General features: G+C 36.4%; 1 protein-coding gene across 2 annotated transcripts in view; it reads right to left on the bottom strand.

The window, feature by feature from the left end:
* The window catches only part of SLC10A7 (solute carrier family 10 member 7), a 143,040-nt gene that overhangs the window by 34,025 nt on the left and 88,229 nt on the right, over positions 1-20,786 (bottom strand). For both annotated transcript variants that reach the window (XM_060686867.2, XM_034401401.2), the window contains exons 6-7: positions 11,769-11,804; positions 4,247-4,330 (exon numbers count right to left, since the gene is read on the bottom strand). In XM_060686867.2, coding sequence (XP_060542850.1) covers positions 4,247-4,330; positions 11,769-11,804 — 120 coding nt within the window. The remainder of the gene's footprint in view (positions 1-4,246; positions 4,331-11,768; positions 11,805-20,786) is intronic.

The following is a 20,786-nucleotide window of genomic DNA, read 5'->3' as shown; positions in this document are numbered from 1 at the left end:
ATACTTTTTCATTGCCATTCTCTAATGCTTTTTTTTTTTTTAAACCAGGGGCCGAATCCATGAGATTAACAGCACTGGATGCAGAAATGGCTATAAATTTACCTAGTTTCTTGCATTAAATTCAAGTCTAATCCCATCAGATCAAACCCATTTAAGCTCTTTGAATTGGAACCTTTGGGGGTGTGTACCTTTCAAACCAGCATCACCCAAGAAATTGTTCCTTGTCACACAGAAGCCCTTTGCATCTCAAATGTAATCTGTTCATACAGGTGGAAAATATCTGATATGGCCTTCACTCAAGAAAGGAGTTACAGCTCAGAGAAATGACCTGGTTACAGGGCAGTCCTAGATTTCTCCGGAGCTTTCTTGGTGCTCACTGTAACTTTCCTCTTTGCTTCATAATACTTCATCTGCTCTATTTCTTTGTCACAGTTAAGAGTAGAAACAGAACATACAGTGCACAGAAAAGAATATGATTGCTGCTACGCTTAAAGTGAAGTTTTTGGCTAAACCTTATAGCTTGAATTGGTACTTTAAGAAATAATTGCATCAATATAAGACACTAAGATGTGCAAAATGGTTAATGTACAAAACATTATGTGTACAAAAACATCTTTGGAGAGGTTGCCTCTGAATTGAAACATGTTGTTTGTTTTGGAAATAGAATAAAATGGTCTGCTTTGTTCTGAATATAGCCCAAAACATGACTGATCTGTACCAAAGTGTCTTGCTGGCAGGAAAAGCCAAGGAGATTGACAGAAACAGTATTGGAAGAGAGACATAGGAAGGGGAGCAGGTGAGGTGCTGCAAAGATGGAAATGAGTGGTTTTATAGAATATGCTATGGGAAAGCAAGGCTCTGGAAGGTTTGTCCACAGCAGGATTAGATGGCATACATACTAGGGTTACTGAAGGGAAGATGGATTATCATGTGACAGTCTTGCTCTACTCACTGAGTGAAATCACTCCAAGTTTCATACAGGTTTTGTTTCAGCTGAAACCCAGAACAAAAGCATTCCACTTCCATTCCATTCACTCTACCAATTGGGACTCATCCAGAATGGCTCAGCAGAGCATCTACAATGCAATGTATCCACTTGGGGTTCAGAAAAAAGCATTTTTTTGGTTTTGTTTTGTGCCCATCCAACCAAGAAGCTTTAGAATATGAGGTTAAACTTCAAATTTCTTCAACAGACATAATATATATACCATCACTTTAAAATGTACTTACTGAGCATTATGGAGAATATTTATATTACTTGTGGTTCAGAAATTACACTAAGACATAATCTGATCTGTTTGTAAACTATAGTTTATAGTTTAGTATGAGGTATAAACACAGGTCTTGTGGCTTTTTAGCAAGCCTTAAATGATGGTTTAGTATATAAAGCTAGTGATTGTGTTCTTGCTTCATACATAAGTCTTTTAGACAATTTTGTACTGAAATAAAACCATCTAACAAGCTTATGAAGTAGGCCTCAATTACACAAAACCATATGTTCGTATTTTAAATTAGTGCAATTGTAATAACTAATTTGTGCTTTAGTTAAGGATAATTTAATATAAAGTGCTCATTCCTGACTGGCAAACAGATTACCAATGGGCAACTAGAGAATGCGTGAATGATAATGTACAGACATGGCTTTTATTATTTATTCATAGAGAACAGTGGGTTTCAATGTGCGCCTTTGAAAAATGTTCAAACTGGTGGAATATAATAAAAGCACTGTGGAAAATTCTATTTCATTAACTTTTAATCATAAATCACTCTTTAAAATAAAACATAAAATAAAAGTCTGTCAGAAGCACTTAGGTCTAGAAAAGAAAGAAGGACAGCGGAAAAAAGAAGGGAAATATTACCGGGACATTCATTTTTTTCCTGCTGCCTGTCACTTTCCTGCTAAAATGAGACAACCCAAACAAAAAGACCACATTTTTTGCCTAGATATATGGGTTTAGGCCAATATGGTTGAGAGATAAATACAAATTACTGCACCATGTTGAGGTAAAGATACTTTGCTATATGTGGTATAAAACGTGAGAAACTGTGACACATCATGTACAACAGCCTTCAATAATAGTCCCCAGGGACTCAAAACACAGATCTATCCTGCTCTGCAATAATGTAAAAATCAAGTCAAGTCTGTAGCAAATCACTTTTTATATGAAGATTTCTATTAAGTTTTTATTATGTAACTGTCCAGTTCTTAGTCAAACATTTTTCACCCTCTATTTAAAAAAAGCCACTGTTACAGCAATTATGGGGCCATAACAGGAGATTTTGGGCCAAGTGCAAATTACAGAATTTGTATGCAAAAGTTTCCAGATTCAATTCTGGCATCTTCCGGATTAGCTGAGAAAGCTTCCAATCCTAATCCCCTAAAAAACTGTTGCCACTTGCAGTTGATACTACTGACCTAAAAGGTCTCAAAGTTTTGTTGGTCCTTCCACACGTTCATCAGAAATGGACTATATCCCAGTCATGAGATTATTATTCTTCCATATGTTTTTCAATTTTATTGGGTTTTTTTTTTTCAAACAAAAATTGTAATGAAACCATTGAGTGTAGGCACATTTTCATAGAGGAATATTAACTAACTTCAATGTAGACCATGTGTATTTTTAATTGCCAACCCTGTTGAACAATTGAATATTGAATATTTAACATTTTATATATTGATCAAATGACAAGAGTTGGTCATTAGAGTATGTAAATAACATCAGTGGTTATTTCATAGAGATATCAAACTTGCACATATATCTATAGAATTACTGGATTCCAAGTGTGATCATATGATATAAGCTACCCAGTAACTTATTTACTATGTTCATTGGAAAATGCTTACTATGTAGGAGATTGAAGGCTATCCTACCCTGTGAATAGCAGCCCATTTCAGAGTTAGACCAGCCTGTGGTTAAGCATTTGTCAACTCAAAGTTCTCAAAGAACCCCAGCTGAGAGATGACTTAGAGCAAAAAAAACATAAACTGCCTTGAATGCATGAAGCAGTATGTTGTGCCCAGCAGGGCAAGCAAGATTACACAGTCAGTTTTTTTTAAAAAAAATTTAGCCTTGCTAATCAAAAGACTTCATATCACTTGCCAAAAATGGAGAATCACACCCCACTCTTTGATGTGACTCAATTAGAGCTCTACAAAGCACTAGCAAGGTCCTAGTCACAAATATTGAAGTTCTTTGCCCAACTACTAGATTCCCTGTCCCCAGACTTTTGGAAACTGAGATAGAGAGATAAGAGAATAGAGTTAAATTCAAATAATTAATGGAAAAAAATGATCCCATGCAATTCAGCATCAAAAAACAGCCTTGGCTAATACTCTTTTTTTTTCCTGTCTGAATGATATTTACTGTATATGAGAGAGAGAGAGAGAGAGAGAGAGAGAGAGAGAGAGAGAGAGAGAGAGAGAGAGAGAGAGAGAGAAGGGGGAGGGAGGGAGAGAGAGAAGGGGGAGGGAGGGAGGGAGATGTTACATTATCAGGAGATTCTTTTTTTTTTTACATAATGTATATCCTGTTTGTCTCCACCTGATGAAAGTTTGTTTTTGTTGTTCAAAAGCATGAATCCCTATGCTTAAAATGTTCATCTTCATCATATGCAAATGCCTCTGTGTGCCTCCACATATGTATATTTATCTTAGTGAAAATGTGTTTCTTAATAAGTCTAATGATGTTAATACAAATGTCTCCATAGAGTTTCTGAACAAAGTGTAAAAACATTTTTTTTGGTTGGTGTGGTTCTAGTTGGTGACGGTATTAAGACACAAGGGTCCAGATTTACCCATGGGCTCATGTCCTTCAACTATTTCAGTTTTATATTAGGAAGATGATTGCACAAAGCTTTTATTTTATTTGCTTTATACATAAACATAACTAGCCACAATTTGAGAATGGGTAGGTAGCCAAAAATGCTTAATTTTTGTAAATAAACAGAACTAATTTTGAGGCACATAAGGTTTGCAGAACTATTTATACTGGCTCTCTTTGCAGCTCTAGCAAGTGAAGCACCTTAGAGATGCTGTCCTCATTTTCACTACATGCCTGTTTCTGAATCAAGATGACAATTTGTCCCTCTTTCAGGAACATAATATTTATTTTGATGCTAAAAAAGGTAAGTTTTGAGCAAAAAGAGCAGATGCTCATTCTCAACACAACTCTGTTATTAAAATTTATTTTTATAGGACACTTAAGTGAAAAACAGTTTTCTTTTACAACCCCAGAAATGAACCTACCTGTCCAATTATGAGTGGAACTACAACAGTCATGAACAGCTGTGAGAATATAGATGAAAAAGGCACAGAAGAGGAGGATCCAAGCTACAAGACAAAATGAAGTACAACATTAATATAGGATTTTAATTACAATTGACTTAACTATGAATTTGTTTAGATGAACAGTGAGGTATCTCTGTACAGCCCTGCAGCATTCCAAAATTTATGTGAAGTATGTGTGTCTCTGCGTTTAAATAGCTGAAATCTTGTAAGAACAGAGAAATCACATAAGATGTTGACATTCTCGGGAGAGAAAGATCTGGAATGAAAATGCTAAAATCTCACAAATATTCATGGTTTCTCAAGATCTTGAAATTTTATTTCTGTTTTATTTTGGCTCCTGCCCTCTGAAAAAGCTGCCAACATTTTGGAGTTAAAAAGTTGCAATCTGTTTAGACCAGTACGTATATATACTCCTGTGGGATCACATAAAAACATGGGAGAATTCCAGGAATATATTACATACATTGAATTTGTTACTGTTACCTTCAAGGTAATCCAAGCAATATCCATTATCCTCAGGAAGGTCTTAAAGTTCAATACTGACTTAATCCTCCACCAAAGAATTTATGATTAGTCAGTCATTCTGACATAACTTTATAAATCAATCAGTGACAACTATTCTTGGGTCAATATCTAGAACCAATAACTCTTAACACCTGACAGATGTACTAGACTGTACAGTTTTGCATCGTGTTCATACAGTATCATCACTGACTTGCTGGTGAAACTGGGAGTCATAATTAAATACAACTGGAGAGCAAAGGTTAGGAAAGGCTGCCTTATATTATATTTCCTCAGGATGTGTTAGAAACAAATCTTAGAATTAAAGCCATCACTAAAGTGCTGTTAAAGCACAATCGAGGCTTAGAGGAAAATCAAGATAGTCCACCAGAGCTTATATCTCCAGAGGTCTTCCATATAGCAGAGTTTTCATTCCATTTCCATCCCACAATCCCTCACAAGCCAGTTTGAAGTCAACCCTTAATCACCTTCCTTCTACTTGCCTCGAAACACTGAGAACAGTAATTGAGAACAACTATAAGCCAAGCCATTTACTCTATAAGACTATGCCTTTCTAGCCAAGAGGGCAGCACAGATTAGATAATAGCCACAGGGGTTTACTGGGACCCTATTTAAACTCAGAAAAACAAGTGAAAAATCCATAAATTTGATTTATTTCACACTTGTGCCTTTATGACATAGCATTTCCAAGATCATGTGACTGCAACTCTGGGACTTGGTGCCTGACTTGCAATCACAATGTCGCAGTGAGCCAAGTAACATGATTGTGATTTCTGACGTTTCCTATTGGCTTCTTACAAGCAAAGTAAATGCGGAAGTCGGCAGGAAACTAAAGTTACAGTCACATCATCTATGTATGCATGTGACTCTGAAAAGAGGAACAAATGGTTAACTTGGGTTTAGGGGCTGGGAGATGGGATCAAGAATTCAATACCCGTGGATACAGAATAGTCAATGATAATTAAACTGACTGGAAATGGATTTTTAAAGAATTAAGATTGGTTTTATTGATAAGATTACCCATATTCTTGTCCTAACATACTTTGGTTCCAAGAGAGGCCAAAGACACCTTGCTTATATTTAAGAGTTTGCAGGCCACGTGTAGCAAGACTGAAGCTATCATGTTTTCCCGAAAATAAGACCCTGTCTTATATTTTTTGAACCCCGAAATAAGCGCTTGGCCTTATTTTCAGGGAGGTCTTATTATTTTGGGACGCGTGGAGCAAGATGGGGCTCTTCTTGCTGTCTTACCTGATTTCCAGCTCTGGGTTTAAATATTTTCAGGGAGGGCTTATTTTCGGGGGGAGGCTTATTTTAGCGCATGCGCTCAAAAGCTGATTGGGTTTATTATCAGGGGAAGTCTTATTTTCAGGGAAACAGGGTAATATAAAAGCAGAATACCTACAATTACAGTCTTGTAAGGAAAAATTCCTCAATTTTTATTTCAGATAACATAGAAAACTGAGCCAGAAAAACACTGAATCAGAACTTGTAATGATCCAACAACATAGTTAACAGGCAGGTCCAGAGCTTATGTGAGCAAAGTGCAATGATAATGCAATATATAAAGCTATGTTTTTTAGCTAAATCAGGCAATCAGTTAATCTGTATCCAGAAAGTCACCTTTCTAAATTTATGTTCTTTTCTAAGACAGTATCATTAGATTTAAGGACAACTAAAATAATTAGTGAATTTATTTACTAATTATTATTTTGTAATTATAAAATGAATTACACTTTATAAACAGAATGAAAACATATGATAGAAATCAACTTCCATTCCATATTTCCATCCTTCTCAGACCAACTGTTCAACCTCTCCCATTTTTGACAGACTAATAAATATCTGAGCGATGGTATTCTCCAAGGAGAATTTTTTTTTAGCTTTGGCAACAGTGCTGGCCAGGTGTTTTGTCCAGATGGTGGTTACCAATGTCCCAATTCGTGGATTCTCTTGCTTCTTTATCCATTCCATCGGAGCTGGGAAAGTAAACACCAAGTGTTTTCCTTTCCATAGGTGAGTCTTTGAAGCGAAGGTTTCCATTTATAGACCTTCCAATTTCATAATATTCTTGTTTGAATCAAATGATATTTAATTAATTTAGAATAATTTTTTTTTAAAAAAAATGGCCTTTATTTTTATAAATAAGTCAAGTTGGCAAACATACCTAATACAGTAGAACCTCTGGTCATGAATGCTTCTGACCACGATCAAATCAGGTTCCAACCAAAAAATTCTTTCGCGGGCCAATTTCCCCTCCTGCGCCAATATTTTTGTAAGCGCCAAATTTCCAAAATTAGGTTCGGGTCATTACCAAATTAGGTTGCGACTAAAGTTATTGAACGAATTATGGTTGTGACCAGAGGTTCTATGTACCAGGGGTAGGTTCTACTTACCTTTACTACCGGTTCGCAATGGGGTCACGCTCGCTCACTTCATTTGCACATGCGCTCTTCTGCGCATGCACAGAAACGTTCTGATGATATTGGGGTCGGTGGGCAGAACCTCCCTCCAGTTTTATTACCGGTTCTATAGAACCGGTCCAAACCGGGGGCAACCCACCACTGTACTGTATTCCTTCCTACTTTCTCCACAACAACAAACCTATGACATGAGTTGGCTGATGAGTGAATGCCTGGTCCAAAATCACTCACATGGTTTTCATGTCTAAGGTGAAATTAGAACTCACAATCTCCTGGTTTCTTGCCTGTTGCCTTAACCACTAGATAAAGAAAACACTAGTGGCTTGGAGAAAAGATAATGCTGTGCAATATGTCCATTTTCAATATCCATGGCTTCTTTCTATGTTTTATCATATGTAAAGTTGTAAAACTAAAAATAATAGCTGGGAAGATTGCAGTGGTTTTATCCTGGGCATTTCAGAAATTTAGCACCACAGTCAATACTAGCAATGTTAAAAATATGTTTCTTTGTTGCTTTTATTTAAAAGATTTGTATGGCAGACCATCTTAAAACACACCTCTAGGCACCTCATAACAACAATAAAGCATTTAACCATAAAAACATGCATTTTTTCCTCTCCACTCAAAAAATCACGTTTTTTAGAAATGACACTAACTCTTCATTCTAAGAGTAGTGTGTACAATGCTATATTATTTGCATTAATACTCTCCAAATGAAGTATATCAAGAAACAAAGTTGAAGAAGCAGGAGCTTTAATTTACCAGGATTGGGTTACATTACAAAGAATAGCAAACAACAACACAGTTCATAATAGCAGCTCTTTTGAGGTTTAGGTTTTGATTACTTGAATTTTGTTCAGAGAGCACTAACATTGAAAAGCTCCTCAATGTAACAGTTTTAATTGATTTTTTAAAAAGTACTGCTATCTTGCATATTGTTTTATCTTTCTGCAAACGTATTTTTGTCTATGTACATGTATAGGTACTTGAAGTTCCAGTATATTGTAGTGTAGGTACAAACCAAAAAGCTTGATGGAATTAAATAAGATTTCAAAAACTGTTCTCTTGTGAACACTTTTGGTCAAATTTGGAATACAACAGCATTTAATTATTGATGTTGTTGAAAAAAAAACTATGCTATTGCACACAGGTATGACTGTCATTTAATTTCCCACTGGTGCCTCATATGTCCTGCCATTCTAGAACATTCATAGAAAATTGACACAAGCCATCAGTAACCATTAGACTATTTCTCCACTACACCAATATCCTGAAGCAATCCTTTCTCAAAGGCATGATAAGGAAACGTAATAGTGGCACGTTAACGGAAGGAAAGTGCATATTTTGCTACTGTGATACTTATTTTCAAAAAAAAAAAAAAGGAAAAGAAGCAAGAGACATGCTATATAACTGATTATACTCTACGTACTAAATATTTTAGATTTGATACGAAAATATTCTTTCTATATTTCTTGCAGCTTCAAAATGTTGGGTGGCTCAGGCTCAGGTATTTTCTTATGTCACTATAGTAAGGATTCTAATTTCTCATTAAAATAATCACACTCAGAAACCATTTTAAAAATGTTTTACGATTCTGTTTAACTAGAAACCATGCAGGGTTTGGTGCTTTCCTCTTTCCTATTCAACATATACATGAAGCGGTTGGGTGAACTCCTTGGTGCCATGAGCTGTCAGTTTTGTTTAATCATTCCCACCAGTAGTAAGAATCCAGTACAAGGGATCAAGAAGCATACAGGTAGTTCTCAATTTACAACTATTTGTTTGGTGACTGTTTTAAGTTACAATGACTCTGAAAAAGTGACTTATGGCCAGCTTCCATACTAGGACTGTTGTAACATCCCCATGGTCAATTGATCAAAATTTGGGCACTTGACAGCAGGCATGTATTTATGATGATTGCAGTATCTTGGAGTCATGTGATTGCCCTTTACAGCTTTCGACAAAGTCAATGGAGGAAGCCAGATTTGCTTAATGACTGACTGATTTACATAACAATTGCTGTGATTTATTTAACAATTCTGTCCCTAACTGTAGTCATTTATAAGTTGAGGACTATCTGTATCAGTGGTGGGTTTCAAATTTTTTTACTACCGGTTCTGTGGGTGTGGCTTGGTGGGCATGGCAGGGGAAGGATACTGTAAAATCTCCATTCCCACCCCACTCCAGGGGAAGAATACTGTAAAATCTCCATTCCCTTCCCACTCCAGGGGAAGGTCACTGCAAAATCTCCATTTCCTCCTGATCTGGGACTTAGGAGGCAGAGAATAGATGGGGGTGGGGCCAGTCAGAGGTGGTATTTATCGGTTCTCCAAACTATTCAAAATTTCTGCTACCAGTTCTCCGGAACTGGACAGAACCTGCTGAAACCCACTTCTGATCTGTATACTTGCATTCTGGTACTGTATGTATACTATGTGAGAACTGCAGAGTTTGATGGTCTTCCCTGTCCTATTCAACACATACATGAAGCGGTTGGGTGAACTCCTTGGTCACCATGTGGCAAAGTCCATCAGTATGCTGATGATACACAATTATACATCTCTGCCCCTGGTAAATTAAGGAATTCCATGACTGTCTTATCCTAGTGCCTGGAGGCTGTGGGGGTTTTGATGGGGAGCAAGTTTTAGCTTAACTTGGCAATATTACTAGAATTTTGGGCATCATTTTAAGATTTTTAGTAAAAAAATCAACAACCAAACACCACTAAATAGGAAATTAGCAAGTTACTCTGGCAGAATTTAAACATTTCTTCCAGGAAAATTAAATATATTATTAAGCATTCCTGTAAAATCTCTCTCTCAGAATCACAATTAAGAACTTTTGAAGAACATAAAATAAAACTTTTAGTGTCATTAAAGAAATAGAACCAACCAATCTTGCTTTGAAGTCTTATAGCCCAACATTTTGGACAATAAGCCTGAATAGGGATGAATTCTCTCATTTAATTTACAAGATTGGGTTGACATGGATAAAGCCATTCAGGATTGTCAGAGGAACTCAGATTCTCTGCTATTCTTATATTTGGAGCCAACATCCATTTGCACTTGCAAAGGTCCATATTGTCTTTTCCCCCTTTCTTCTTCCCTTATGTTCAAGCAGTGACACCAGTCTTACTCTTCCCAACCAGAAGTGTGGTTTTAGCCCAAAGCTAAGTGAGTTGGCAGACAAGACAGCTCATTGAGGGCATTTTGCCCAAGGATACAGAGCTAACTTTTTTGTGTAGGAGTTGTTAGATTTTAACTGGAATTTCATGCTACAGAACTGCAATAATTTTCTCAACCAGCTTTATGGTCCAGGGATGAGCTCCAATGTGCCCTTGGCAATCACCCTTTTATTAATGAAAAAAAAGGCTAACAAGCTGAAATATTATGCCTTTTACATTATATTTATTTTTAAGAACAGTACCCCAAAGGAATTTCTAGAAAACAAAAATGGTAGATAGCTATAGGATAATTGTTTTATTTGGAAGCATGCACAATCCTTTAGCAAAAATATAGATAAGCTAAAGTGATTGAGATTGGGTGGGATGGACAGAAAAGGGTATAAGGAAGCAACCACATCAGACTGCCTTCTGTAAGTAGCAATGCCTATTACAGAAGCTTTTTTGTGAATTATGAAGCTTCTCCCTTCCCTTAATCACCATTCTATGAAAAAACTCATGGTATTCTCTTAAACTCAAGGCCCGGGGGCTGGACCCAGCCTGCAGGGTGCTTAGGATCCGGCCTGCAGCAGCGCCCTAAAGACAGCAAAAGTTCTGCCAGAAAAAATGGAGCTCAGGAGGGCTGCCTGAGCTCCATTTTCGCTGGCAGAAGGTTTCAGGAAGCCATTGCAGCCAAAAATGGAGCACATTTTCGCTGGCAGAATACTTGGGCCACCAGAGGCACCACTGACACAAGTGACATCGAGCTGGCCACATCCTCTGCCCTCCCGCCCCCAAGGTCAAATACAACCCCAACGTGGCCCTCAGTGAAATCAAGTTTGACACCCATGCCTTAGACTATAAGATATACATTAGTCCAAACTAAATTGCATGCGCCTGTGTTATCTATAGATCAAGTCATAAAGACTATTCTCTCAGATGAGGTAGTCATGAGCAATATTTAAGACATTTTTATTTTTGCTGTCTTAAAAACATGTTGTTAGTATATCTTAACACTAGCAAACAGTGTAAGATGAAATACATATATTGTCCATTGGCAATGTTTTAGTGAAATTACAATGCATCTTTAGGAAGAAAGTGAAAGAAATGTAAAATTCTTCCATCATTTAAAATAACCTGCAACAACTCATTTACAATACAACAGTATAGAGCAGGGATGTCAAACTTGCGTCGTCACATAATTGTCACATGATGTATCGGGACTTTTCCTCCTTCGCTAAACCCGGCGGAGCCAGCATGTAACGCATCTGGCCCACAGGCCGCGAGTTTGACACCCCTGGTATAGAGCAATCATTATAGAGCAATAGTAATAGCAATGCAATATCTCAAGTAGAATCAACATTAAGATACTTACAAAAAGCAGTAGGAGCAAAGGAGTTATAACAATGCCCTGAAAGAAATCAAAAAACATGTTTGGTTATAAATAGATGTTGTTTTTTGCCACATCAAATATCAATGCAGAAAACCTCAGGAAACCTCCTCCAAAGTATCTAGACATTTACTTATGAACTCACTATAAGGTCATTCTAGGACAGAACAGGTTCATTTGCGATACAGCAGAGATCCCCCAATGTTAAATCCTGCAGGAATGCTGGGGCTACAACCCCAAGAATTTTTAACCAGTTATGACCTGTAATGTTGGATACCTTACTACCAGTATTTTTGAAGTCATCGGTTTTGGACAAGTTATTATACCAGTTTTTACTAAGTTTATATAGCGATTTCTTTAATATCTTTGTGAGCAAGGACATTTCAAACTCCTACACAGATTAAGGAATTGTGAATGATCTATATTAACTGCAAGTTAGTTATGTCTTCACGATTAATTTTTCAACTTCTAACATAGACATCTCTTTGCTTCTTAGATGCACTCCATAAATATGCAAGTTGTAGAACCTTCCATGCTTAATAAGCAGGCCCTACCATAAAGGGGACAGGTGGCTTACTATCTTATTGTCTGAGCTATGGCCCTCTCCTGAGTAAAGTCTGCATCAACTGTGATGAATTAGGTGTCGTGTGATTTTGTAATGTAAACTGATATCCCCCAGGAAGTGAGCTGGTATCTCAGAACTCATTTCACTTGATTAGACTCTGTGTCTCCATGGTGGGTAGGCAAGTCTTTCATCTAATTTAGTCACACAGGACCACTTCAGCTCTCCACATCCCTGAGGCAAAGGAAGGAAAAAGATTTGTTTTCTTCAGTGACAGCAAAGAGGTTTAAGGCTGATCACTGGGCATAAGACAAGATTTTAAGCCTCAAGATTTTAGGACTGGGAGATAACATGCCAAACATCATCTTTACATCAGCAAATGTCAATTCTCTCTTTGCCCACTCAGTACTTAATAATGAATTAACAAAAGCAGTTTGTTACTCAATGAATATTAATTCAGTACCATAAGCAGCTCTTCCCTTCAAGGCCATTTTCCCTAAACAGTTATTAAATATAGTTTTCTAAATATAAATATGCTAATGTGCTATCACTTTATAATTTAAAAAAATATTTTTTATTTTAGAGAAATTCTAAAGTGATCCATAGCCTTTGATTTAAGTTTGAATTCCACCTCCGACATAACTCTTTCCTGCTTTACCTTGGTTTGCTATTTTCAGTCCATCCTTGCATAAAGAGAACTTTTATACCTTTCCATTCAGAGGGTTCTTATTAGAAATGTGAGATAAAATTTTACAAAAATATATATAGGACACAATGGCCTTGAGGCAGGATAAACTATACACTTAAAACAAACAAAACCTCTCTCTATATTTTTTACATAACTCCAAGACTCTTGATAGTAAATGAAGACAAAATGTCTTAAATTGAGGATCTATAAAAATCTTAATTCCTCAAGAAGGAAGATTGTGGTTCCTTTGTATTTAAATTCTTTTAGTTTAAAATACAGTATTAAAATACAGTATTTTTCTCAAGAAGAAATGCAATATCTAATGTCCTGGCTGATGAATGGTGAGTAACTGACCAGCACTAGGTACTTATCATGTTGAAATTTGTATCACCTTAAAATGATTGATTACAGCTATATAAGTCTGAAATCATTAAAGTTCCATGTTCTTGCTTTTCAACACAACTTCTGTATGTATACTACTTTTTTTTGGTCTTTTGCTTTCTCCAAGGATTTCAAAGCAATGGGGAAAAAAGTTTTCCTTCCTCCTCTTTTGTCCTTACAGACATTAAGGTATGATTATATCAAGTGATAATGAATTTAGCGCCTTTCCATTTTTTAAAAAAAATAGAATTCTTTATTGGCCAAGTGTGATTGGACACACAAGGAATTTGTCTTTGGTACATATGCTCTCAGTGTACATAAAAAGACAAGATACATTCGTCAAGAATCATAAGGTACAACACTTAATGATAGTCATAGGTACAAATAAGCAATCAGGAAACTATCAATATAAACCGTAAGGATACAAGCAGCAAAGTTTCAGTCATGCAGTCATAAGTGGGAGGAGATGGGTGATAGGAATGGTGAGAAGACTAATAGTACTAGTAATGCAGACTTAGTGAATAGTTTGACAGTGTTGAGGGAATTATTTGTTTAGCAGAGTGATGGTGTTCAGGAAAAAAATGTTCTTGTGTCTTGGTGTCTTGGTGTGCACTGCTCTATAGCGTCGTTTTGAGGGTAGGAGTTGAAACAATTTATGTCCAGGATGCGAGGGGTCTGTAAACATTTTCACAGCCCTCTTTTTTACTTGTGTAGTATACAGGTCCTCAATGGAAGGCAGGTTGGTAGTAATTGTTTTTTCTGCAGTTCTAATTACCCTCTGAAGTTTGCGTCTGCCTTGTTGGGTTGCAGAACTTCAATCTGCATTTCCAATCTCTAGATCATATTGATTCTTATTTTTAGTTTCCCTCATTGTAACATCTTATAATGAACTGGAAACTGTAATCACTCCCTTTCTATGAAGGCAAAGTCTTTCTCAGAAGAGTAGAGTGGAACCCAAACTTGAGCTAACACACTTCCACTAGTGAATAGGGCTTCCTTTTTCATTGCCCATCTTCAAGTTCTTGTGGTCTACAGAACAGTGTTCACTTTTTCACATTTATTTTTTTAAAAGAAAAATGAAATTTAATTGAAATTAAAACTGCAATTTAAAAAGTGCATGGGATAAAATATGAAAAATTTGGAAAAATCATTTGTTGCACAGATTTTGTTGAATGCATGTTTGAGTAAAAACTATTTTACTTTTTTTTTTTGGAATCTATTTTTATTGTCTATTATCACATGAAAAGACAGAGAGGCCAAATGAATGTCCATATTTTGTTGGGGGGGGGGGTTTCAGATAATACAAATAGAATAGAATAGAATAGAATAGAATAGAATAGAATAGAATAGAATAGAATAGAATAGAATAGAATAGAATCTGGAAGGGACCTTGGAGGTCTTCTAGTCCAGCCCCCTGCTCAAGCAGGAGGACCTATACCATCGGACAAGTGACTGTCCAGTCCCTTCTTAAAAACCTCCCATGATTTTTGGAATAAGGGTGATTTAGAAATTCTCCATTTATACTCTAGTCTTCTACATTTCCAGATTAGTAAACTGAAATACATTTCCCAGTAAATATACAGATATCCATGTAGCTTCTGCAATATAACCGTACACTAGCAATGTTTTAAATAAACAAGGAAATATACAGGCATGATTTCATTTCCATCCCAGGGCACAAGAAAAATAAATAAATAAATAAATCCCTTCTACAAACTTCAACTTGGCTGCTTTGGTGCAAGTGCTGTCAAACATGCAGCACACAGAATTGCTGTGGCAGAGCATTTCTTTGCACAAATTGAACATCTGCCCTTGCAGAGGCAAGGTCATTGAACAGCAGAGCATTCTCAAAGTTGGGGTGGTATGTTAAGCTCTGTGATGCAGCCCATAATGGAGTGGAAGTTGTGAAGTGATTGCCTTTTACCATTCAAAAAAAAAAAAAAAAAAAACCTTTCAAGAAATCCATTTACACCTCTGATGTGAAAGACTGACGGAATATATTTCAATGATTTTAGTGGGAAAGAGGAAAAGGGAAAAAAAATCATGGCCTGACCCAAAATACTCATGCAAAGAATGGCTCTGCATAGCGGCAGTCACATCGGAACCTGCAAATGCACTTTTCTTTACAACGAGGATCATTTAACATGTCATATTTTAGAAAACCAGTTAGGCATTTCTGAAAGGAAAACTTGTAGCGAGGGATAACTTTTTACTACATCTTCTCTAGAAGATCAAACCAACTTATCTCGGTTTCAAATATTAACTTGGATACCGGAAAGAAAGATGGTTAGTTTTGAAAATATAATACGCTACTGATTTGCCAAACTAGTCAGTAGTGAAAACATAAATAAAGTAAAGCCACAAGAGTTAATTATTTAGCAATGAATCATTCTACTTTATTTTGTATTACTGCTTCCAAGATAATGGTGCCTAAAGCATGTAAGTAAGTGGTTAACCAGTGGACACTTGAAATGTGGACAATTTTTTTCTAACACACATTCACACACACGTAAACATAATAAAAACACTGCAAAAAAAAAAGACTTAAAAATCCATGTTATACATCGAGATAAGGTTTAATATTAATGCTATTTTCACTATTCACAGTGAATTGTAAACATTTCACATACAATGACACATAGCCCACCAGAATCTCAGTTATCAGTGAAATGGGAGGCATAAAAATTTAATAAATAAATTAACAATAATAGTGTGATCATCTATTGGACGTAGTCTTTCACTTCTGGTGGTAAAGATAAGATGGTTAGCAATAACCTTCCACATTTAATGTTTACTATATATTTTGATGGTGTGCTAAGTGAATTTAAAGTCTTTCCTATGCTTTTGTTTCCCCAAAAAATCAGTGGGAAACTGTGATGCTAATAATGATGTATTCGTCACTGAATTTTACTACTCTTAATCTGAGGAGTTCTGGGGGATTTGAAAGGGATTTTGTGTACATTATCACTGCCAAATTTGTGTCTCTAGATATACTGGGGCCAGTGGTGAAATGTAAAATTTGTTACTATCGGTTCTGTGGGCGTGGCTTGGTGGGTGGGGGGTAATGTGACTGGGTGAGTGTGGTCAACTTTTTTTTTTTAACTTTTAAAAGCATTTTTTCTGCAACCTCTTCAGCCGAAGAGGTTATAAAAAAAATGCTTTTAAAAGGCTCTGATGATCCTAGCTGAGCTGCCTGATTGTCAGAGGCTTTTTTTCTTTTAAAAGCATTTTTTCTACAACCTCTTCAAAAAAAAAAGCCTCGGGTGGCTCATCTGGGCATGGGGGGGGGCAGGGATTTTTGCTACCAGTTCTCCAAACCACCCGCCGCCATCGCTACCGGATCGGGTGATCTGGTCCAAACCGGGAGCATTTCACCCCTGATTGGGGCTGTAATCATCAAATTCTCTAAATGATACTTTTCCCATACCTGGAAGACACTATATTGGGGAAGGCAGGTCTTATATGTCTGATAGCAATAACAATAACATTTACACTTATATACTGCTTACATATAAGTGCACACACATACACTTCTACTTCACAAGTTAAAGTATCTGCCAGTTTCCTTTCTGGGTGTGATTCAAGATTTATAGGACATTAAATGTGGTTACCTGAGGGACTGCCTGTCTCCCATAAAATCTGCCTGGCCAATTTGATCCTGTAGGATTGGCATGCTCCAGATCCTTTTAATTAAACAATGTCATCTCTCAGAAACCTGTAACACTCCGTCTCTGTAGCAGTTGCCTGCCTTCTGGAATGGTTCCCCACAAGATCCAGATTTCCCCCATCCTGCTATTGTTTAGAACAGCCCTGACCAGGCTCTTCACCCAGGCTTTCACTGAGGGAGAGGGAAATCCCTGACCTCATTGTGCTTCACATTTTAAAAAAAAGTTTTTATGTTTTATTGCAATTTTTTGTTTGTGCTGCCTAGAGTCATCGACAGCTAGATGGCACACAAGTTTGGTAATTTATTACTAACATTTGTTGTTTAAGAAAAAAAATTAAACTAGACGATTCTCAAAACCTGGTCTTTGGAAAAATGAATTTTAACCAGACAACAAGCAATATCCATCAAGTAATGGATATTATTACAAATATTTCAGATTACAGAGAATCCAGAGTTTAATGATTGCAGTTGGGGCTGGAATTATAATTGCTAAGGATGTGTTCATAAAACATGATGTCACATGACCATGATGCTTAGCAATCGTAATCCTGACATTTCCAGTTCCATTATTAAGCAAGGACATCATTGGGGATCTCTTTATAGCTTTCCCATTGACTTTCCTTGTTGGAAGCCAGAAAGTTTGCAAATGGCAAACACGTGACTGTGGGACACTGCAATAATCCAAACTCTGAGCATCCATTGTAAGTACCACTTGTTCAGTTGCAAGTTCAAATGATTGTAATGGAAACCACAGGAGTGCTACACAATCAACTTACTCTCTTGAAATCTACTCGTCTTCAATTTAAAGCAATGTGATCCGGCCGATAGCAGGAAAGAATCAGACAAAGGATAGATTACCTACAAAAAATAGTTGTCTTTTTTCTTTCCCTATTTCCCCATCACTGATTGGAGAGACTGGACAGGAAGAGATTTCAAGAGACTACTGGGCTACTAGCACAATCAAATTGCTTTCAGAGTGTAGAAGAGCAAACAGCATACTCTCTTACAATCCCTCACTGCACAATATCTCTGCTCTACAAAAGGAGAAAAAAAGAAGAATACAAGGCAACATGTATTAATTATAATGGGAATCAGGTGATTTAGGACAATGGGTTAATTAATTAATTACTCTAGGTACATTCCTCTTCCATTGGCATTCACTTTATTATAACCATGATAATCTTCCACCCAATATAGCCTTATCTCCGTTCATTGTTTACTTTATTGTGATTCTGCCTCAGACGCTCTGTTTGCCCAGAGGGGCTAAAAGCTGTGCTATCTATCCTTTTTACTGGTGCAAACTGAGAATTTAACCTGGCTTTGGAGGTTATTGTCTTCTTCATTGCTTATTTATGCTGTATCCCTGATGTGGGAAACACTGCTACAAACTGTTAAGTAATTGGAAGCTGTAAAATCAGTATACTTGTTCTTCATATTCCCAAGTCAAGATGTAACACTCTATACTTACGCTCTGCACATACACGTCTTTTCTTCTCAGCAGGTTGATGGGGAGAAATGGAGAGTATCTTTCATTGTGTTCCATCAATCCCCCAAGAAATCTACTAGAAGGCATCACCACACTACCACCACCTGGTGTAAGATTCTCTTTAGTTTCCCTATTTTAAAGACATCTCTTTCTTTTTGTAGATCCAGTTACAATAACTGAGCCAGGGAGGGCTAAGGTAAGCAAGCCAGCAAGGCTTCTGAACACAGTAGCATTATTCTTCCAATATGGTCCCAACTGTGTGCTGTTAATATTTTCAATATGATGGAAACGTGACACAGCTACGTGGTATCGTCTTAAATAAGATCTGTAAATATTATTTTGCTGGTGTGTTTCATACTTTCAGTGATGCACTATGATTCAAAATAATTATGCTTAACTTAAAAAAATGATTTAATTTCTACAAACGTTTCTGAAAATTAAGTTGTTAGAGATAGACAATTTCCAGAATGGAAGTAGTTATTCTATTGATAGTGAGTTGCTGATTCAAGGGTATCTTAAGCTGTTATGTTATTTCTCAGTATTTTGGTTCTGCCAGTTGACTTAAACAAATCTCTTACAAGTATTTATTAAATTCAACTCCTGTTGTGTATTCAGCAGGACCTGTTTTTATCTAATTGTATGTTTAAGTATTGCCCTCACTGCAAACCTATGCTATCAACAACATAATTGAGGGTGGGCTTTTTGTATGTATTAATTCTATGCAATGATGTACAATATTAAAAGGTTTTATACAACTGGAGGACATGCTAGAGTCAGATTTGGCAATATTCAATTGTAGTCCTGTTAACACAGAAATAATGACTTCATTATTTTACCACCAAATGAATATGTGTAAGGGACCACTTCAACACAGGCATTCTTTTATAAATGCAAAAACCTTACAATCACATATCCTGTAGACAAATACATATCACAATATTTGAATGGGAGCCATTTGGGAGGTTTGTGGATAATAGAATGGGAGGTTTAAAAAAACAGAGGGGGCAGGGAAGCACAGAAACTTTTTGTATGCTAAGAAAACTTCACGAATAAGTTCATATAATTTTCCTGGAATCAAGTTCAAATCAGAGGCTTTATTTTTTTTCATTAAAAAAAGACTAAGAAGTGAAAAACTTTATCTGCCAGCAGAGGGCATATTCAACACACTTGATAATATTTTTCTTAAGCTAGTACTGCAATCCTAGAAATGAGAAACACTGAAATTTAACTATGTAAATTTTTACTGAACAATTGCCAGCTCTGACAGTGTTATTTAACTTTTCCCATTGCAGTTAGGAATTAATTTTCAAAAATCTTCTCCTATGCTTGCAGTTATACAAGTGCTCCAATTGCATTTGGCTAAATTTTGCTTTTCACCCAGCTATAGGCACCTTAGCTATTTAACAGTCTCTAAAGAGGATGTTTGATCAGATGTAACCCCACCCCCATGTCCACTGCTGCTCCAAGGGGGGAGATTATTGAAATTCAATCTGAGTGGACACCGCTTCCCTGGTGGAAGAGCAACGGAAACGCTGGGTCATGTTGTATTGTACTGCTCATTTTATGCTGACGCTCAGCAGGAGTTGCCTCCATTTTTAATCAAGCTCCCTGGTCATTTTAACTCTATTTACCTCCAGCTGTTACTATCAGAACAATCTGACTATATTTTGCTGAATATTGCTAATGATTGCTCCATCATCTATATGATATATCTATGCTGCAATCTTTAAGTACTTAGATAGATCTTATATGGTCCCAACTATTTTACTTGTGGCTGTTTATTGATTGTCTATATTTAGGCTTCAAGTTTATATGCATTTTACTGATATCTATTAACCTGTTTATATTCAAGAATTTGGATTTATATTTATTTATTTATGCTGATCAAGGACCATAACAAAACATTCATTCATCGCTTCAATAGTGAGTTATGCATTTGTAAAAACTGTACATGAACCATCATCAAAGTATACACTATTTTGTGTAGTGACACACTATTAAATACTAATTTAAATGCTATTGTATTCTATCTTTCAAGTAGTATAGAAGTATCTTTTGTGTCTCTTTTCATTTATGTTCTTTTGTCATAAACACAGCCATTTTAGAATTAAGCAGCATTAATAATGATTCTACTTATTTCCTTTGTATAATTTTTATGAGCAATCCCCTAAATGTTATATAGCTTTTTGGTTTCAGTTGACTCCAATATCACAAAGTTC

The sequence above is a fragment of the Pantherophis guttatus genome, chromosome 8 (assembly GCF_059756535.1).
Source record: "Pantherophis guttatus breed Tessera chromosome 8, ASM5975653v1, whole genome shotgun sequence".
NCBI classification, from domain to species: Eukaryota; Metazoa; Chordata; class Lepidosauria; order Squamata; family Colubridae; genus Pantherophis; species Pantherophis guttatus.
The sequence above is the reverse complement of the archived record's forward strand: the minus strand, read 5'-3'. Positions and strand labels throughout refer to the sequence as shown.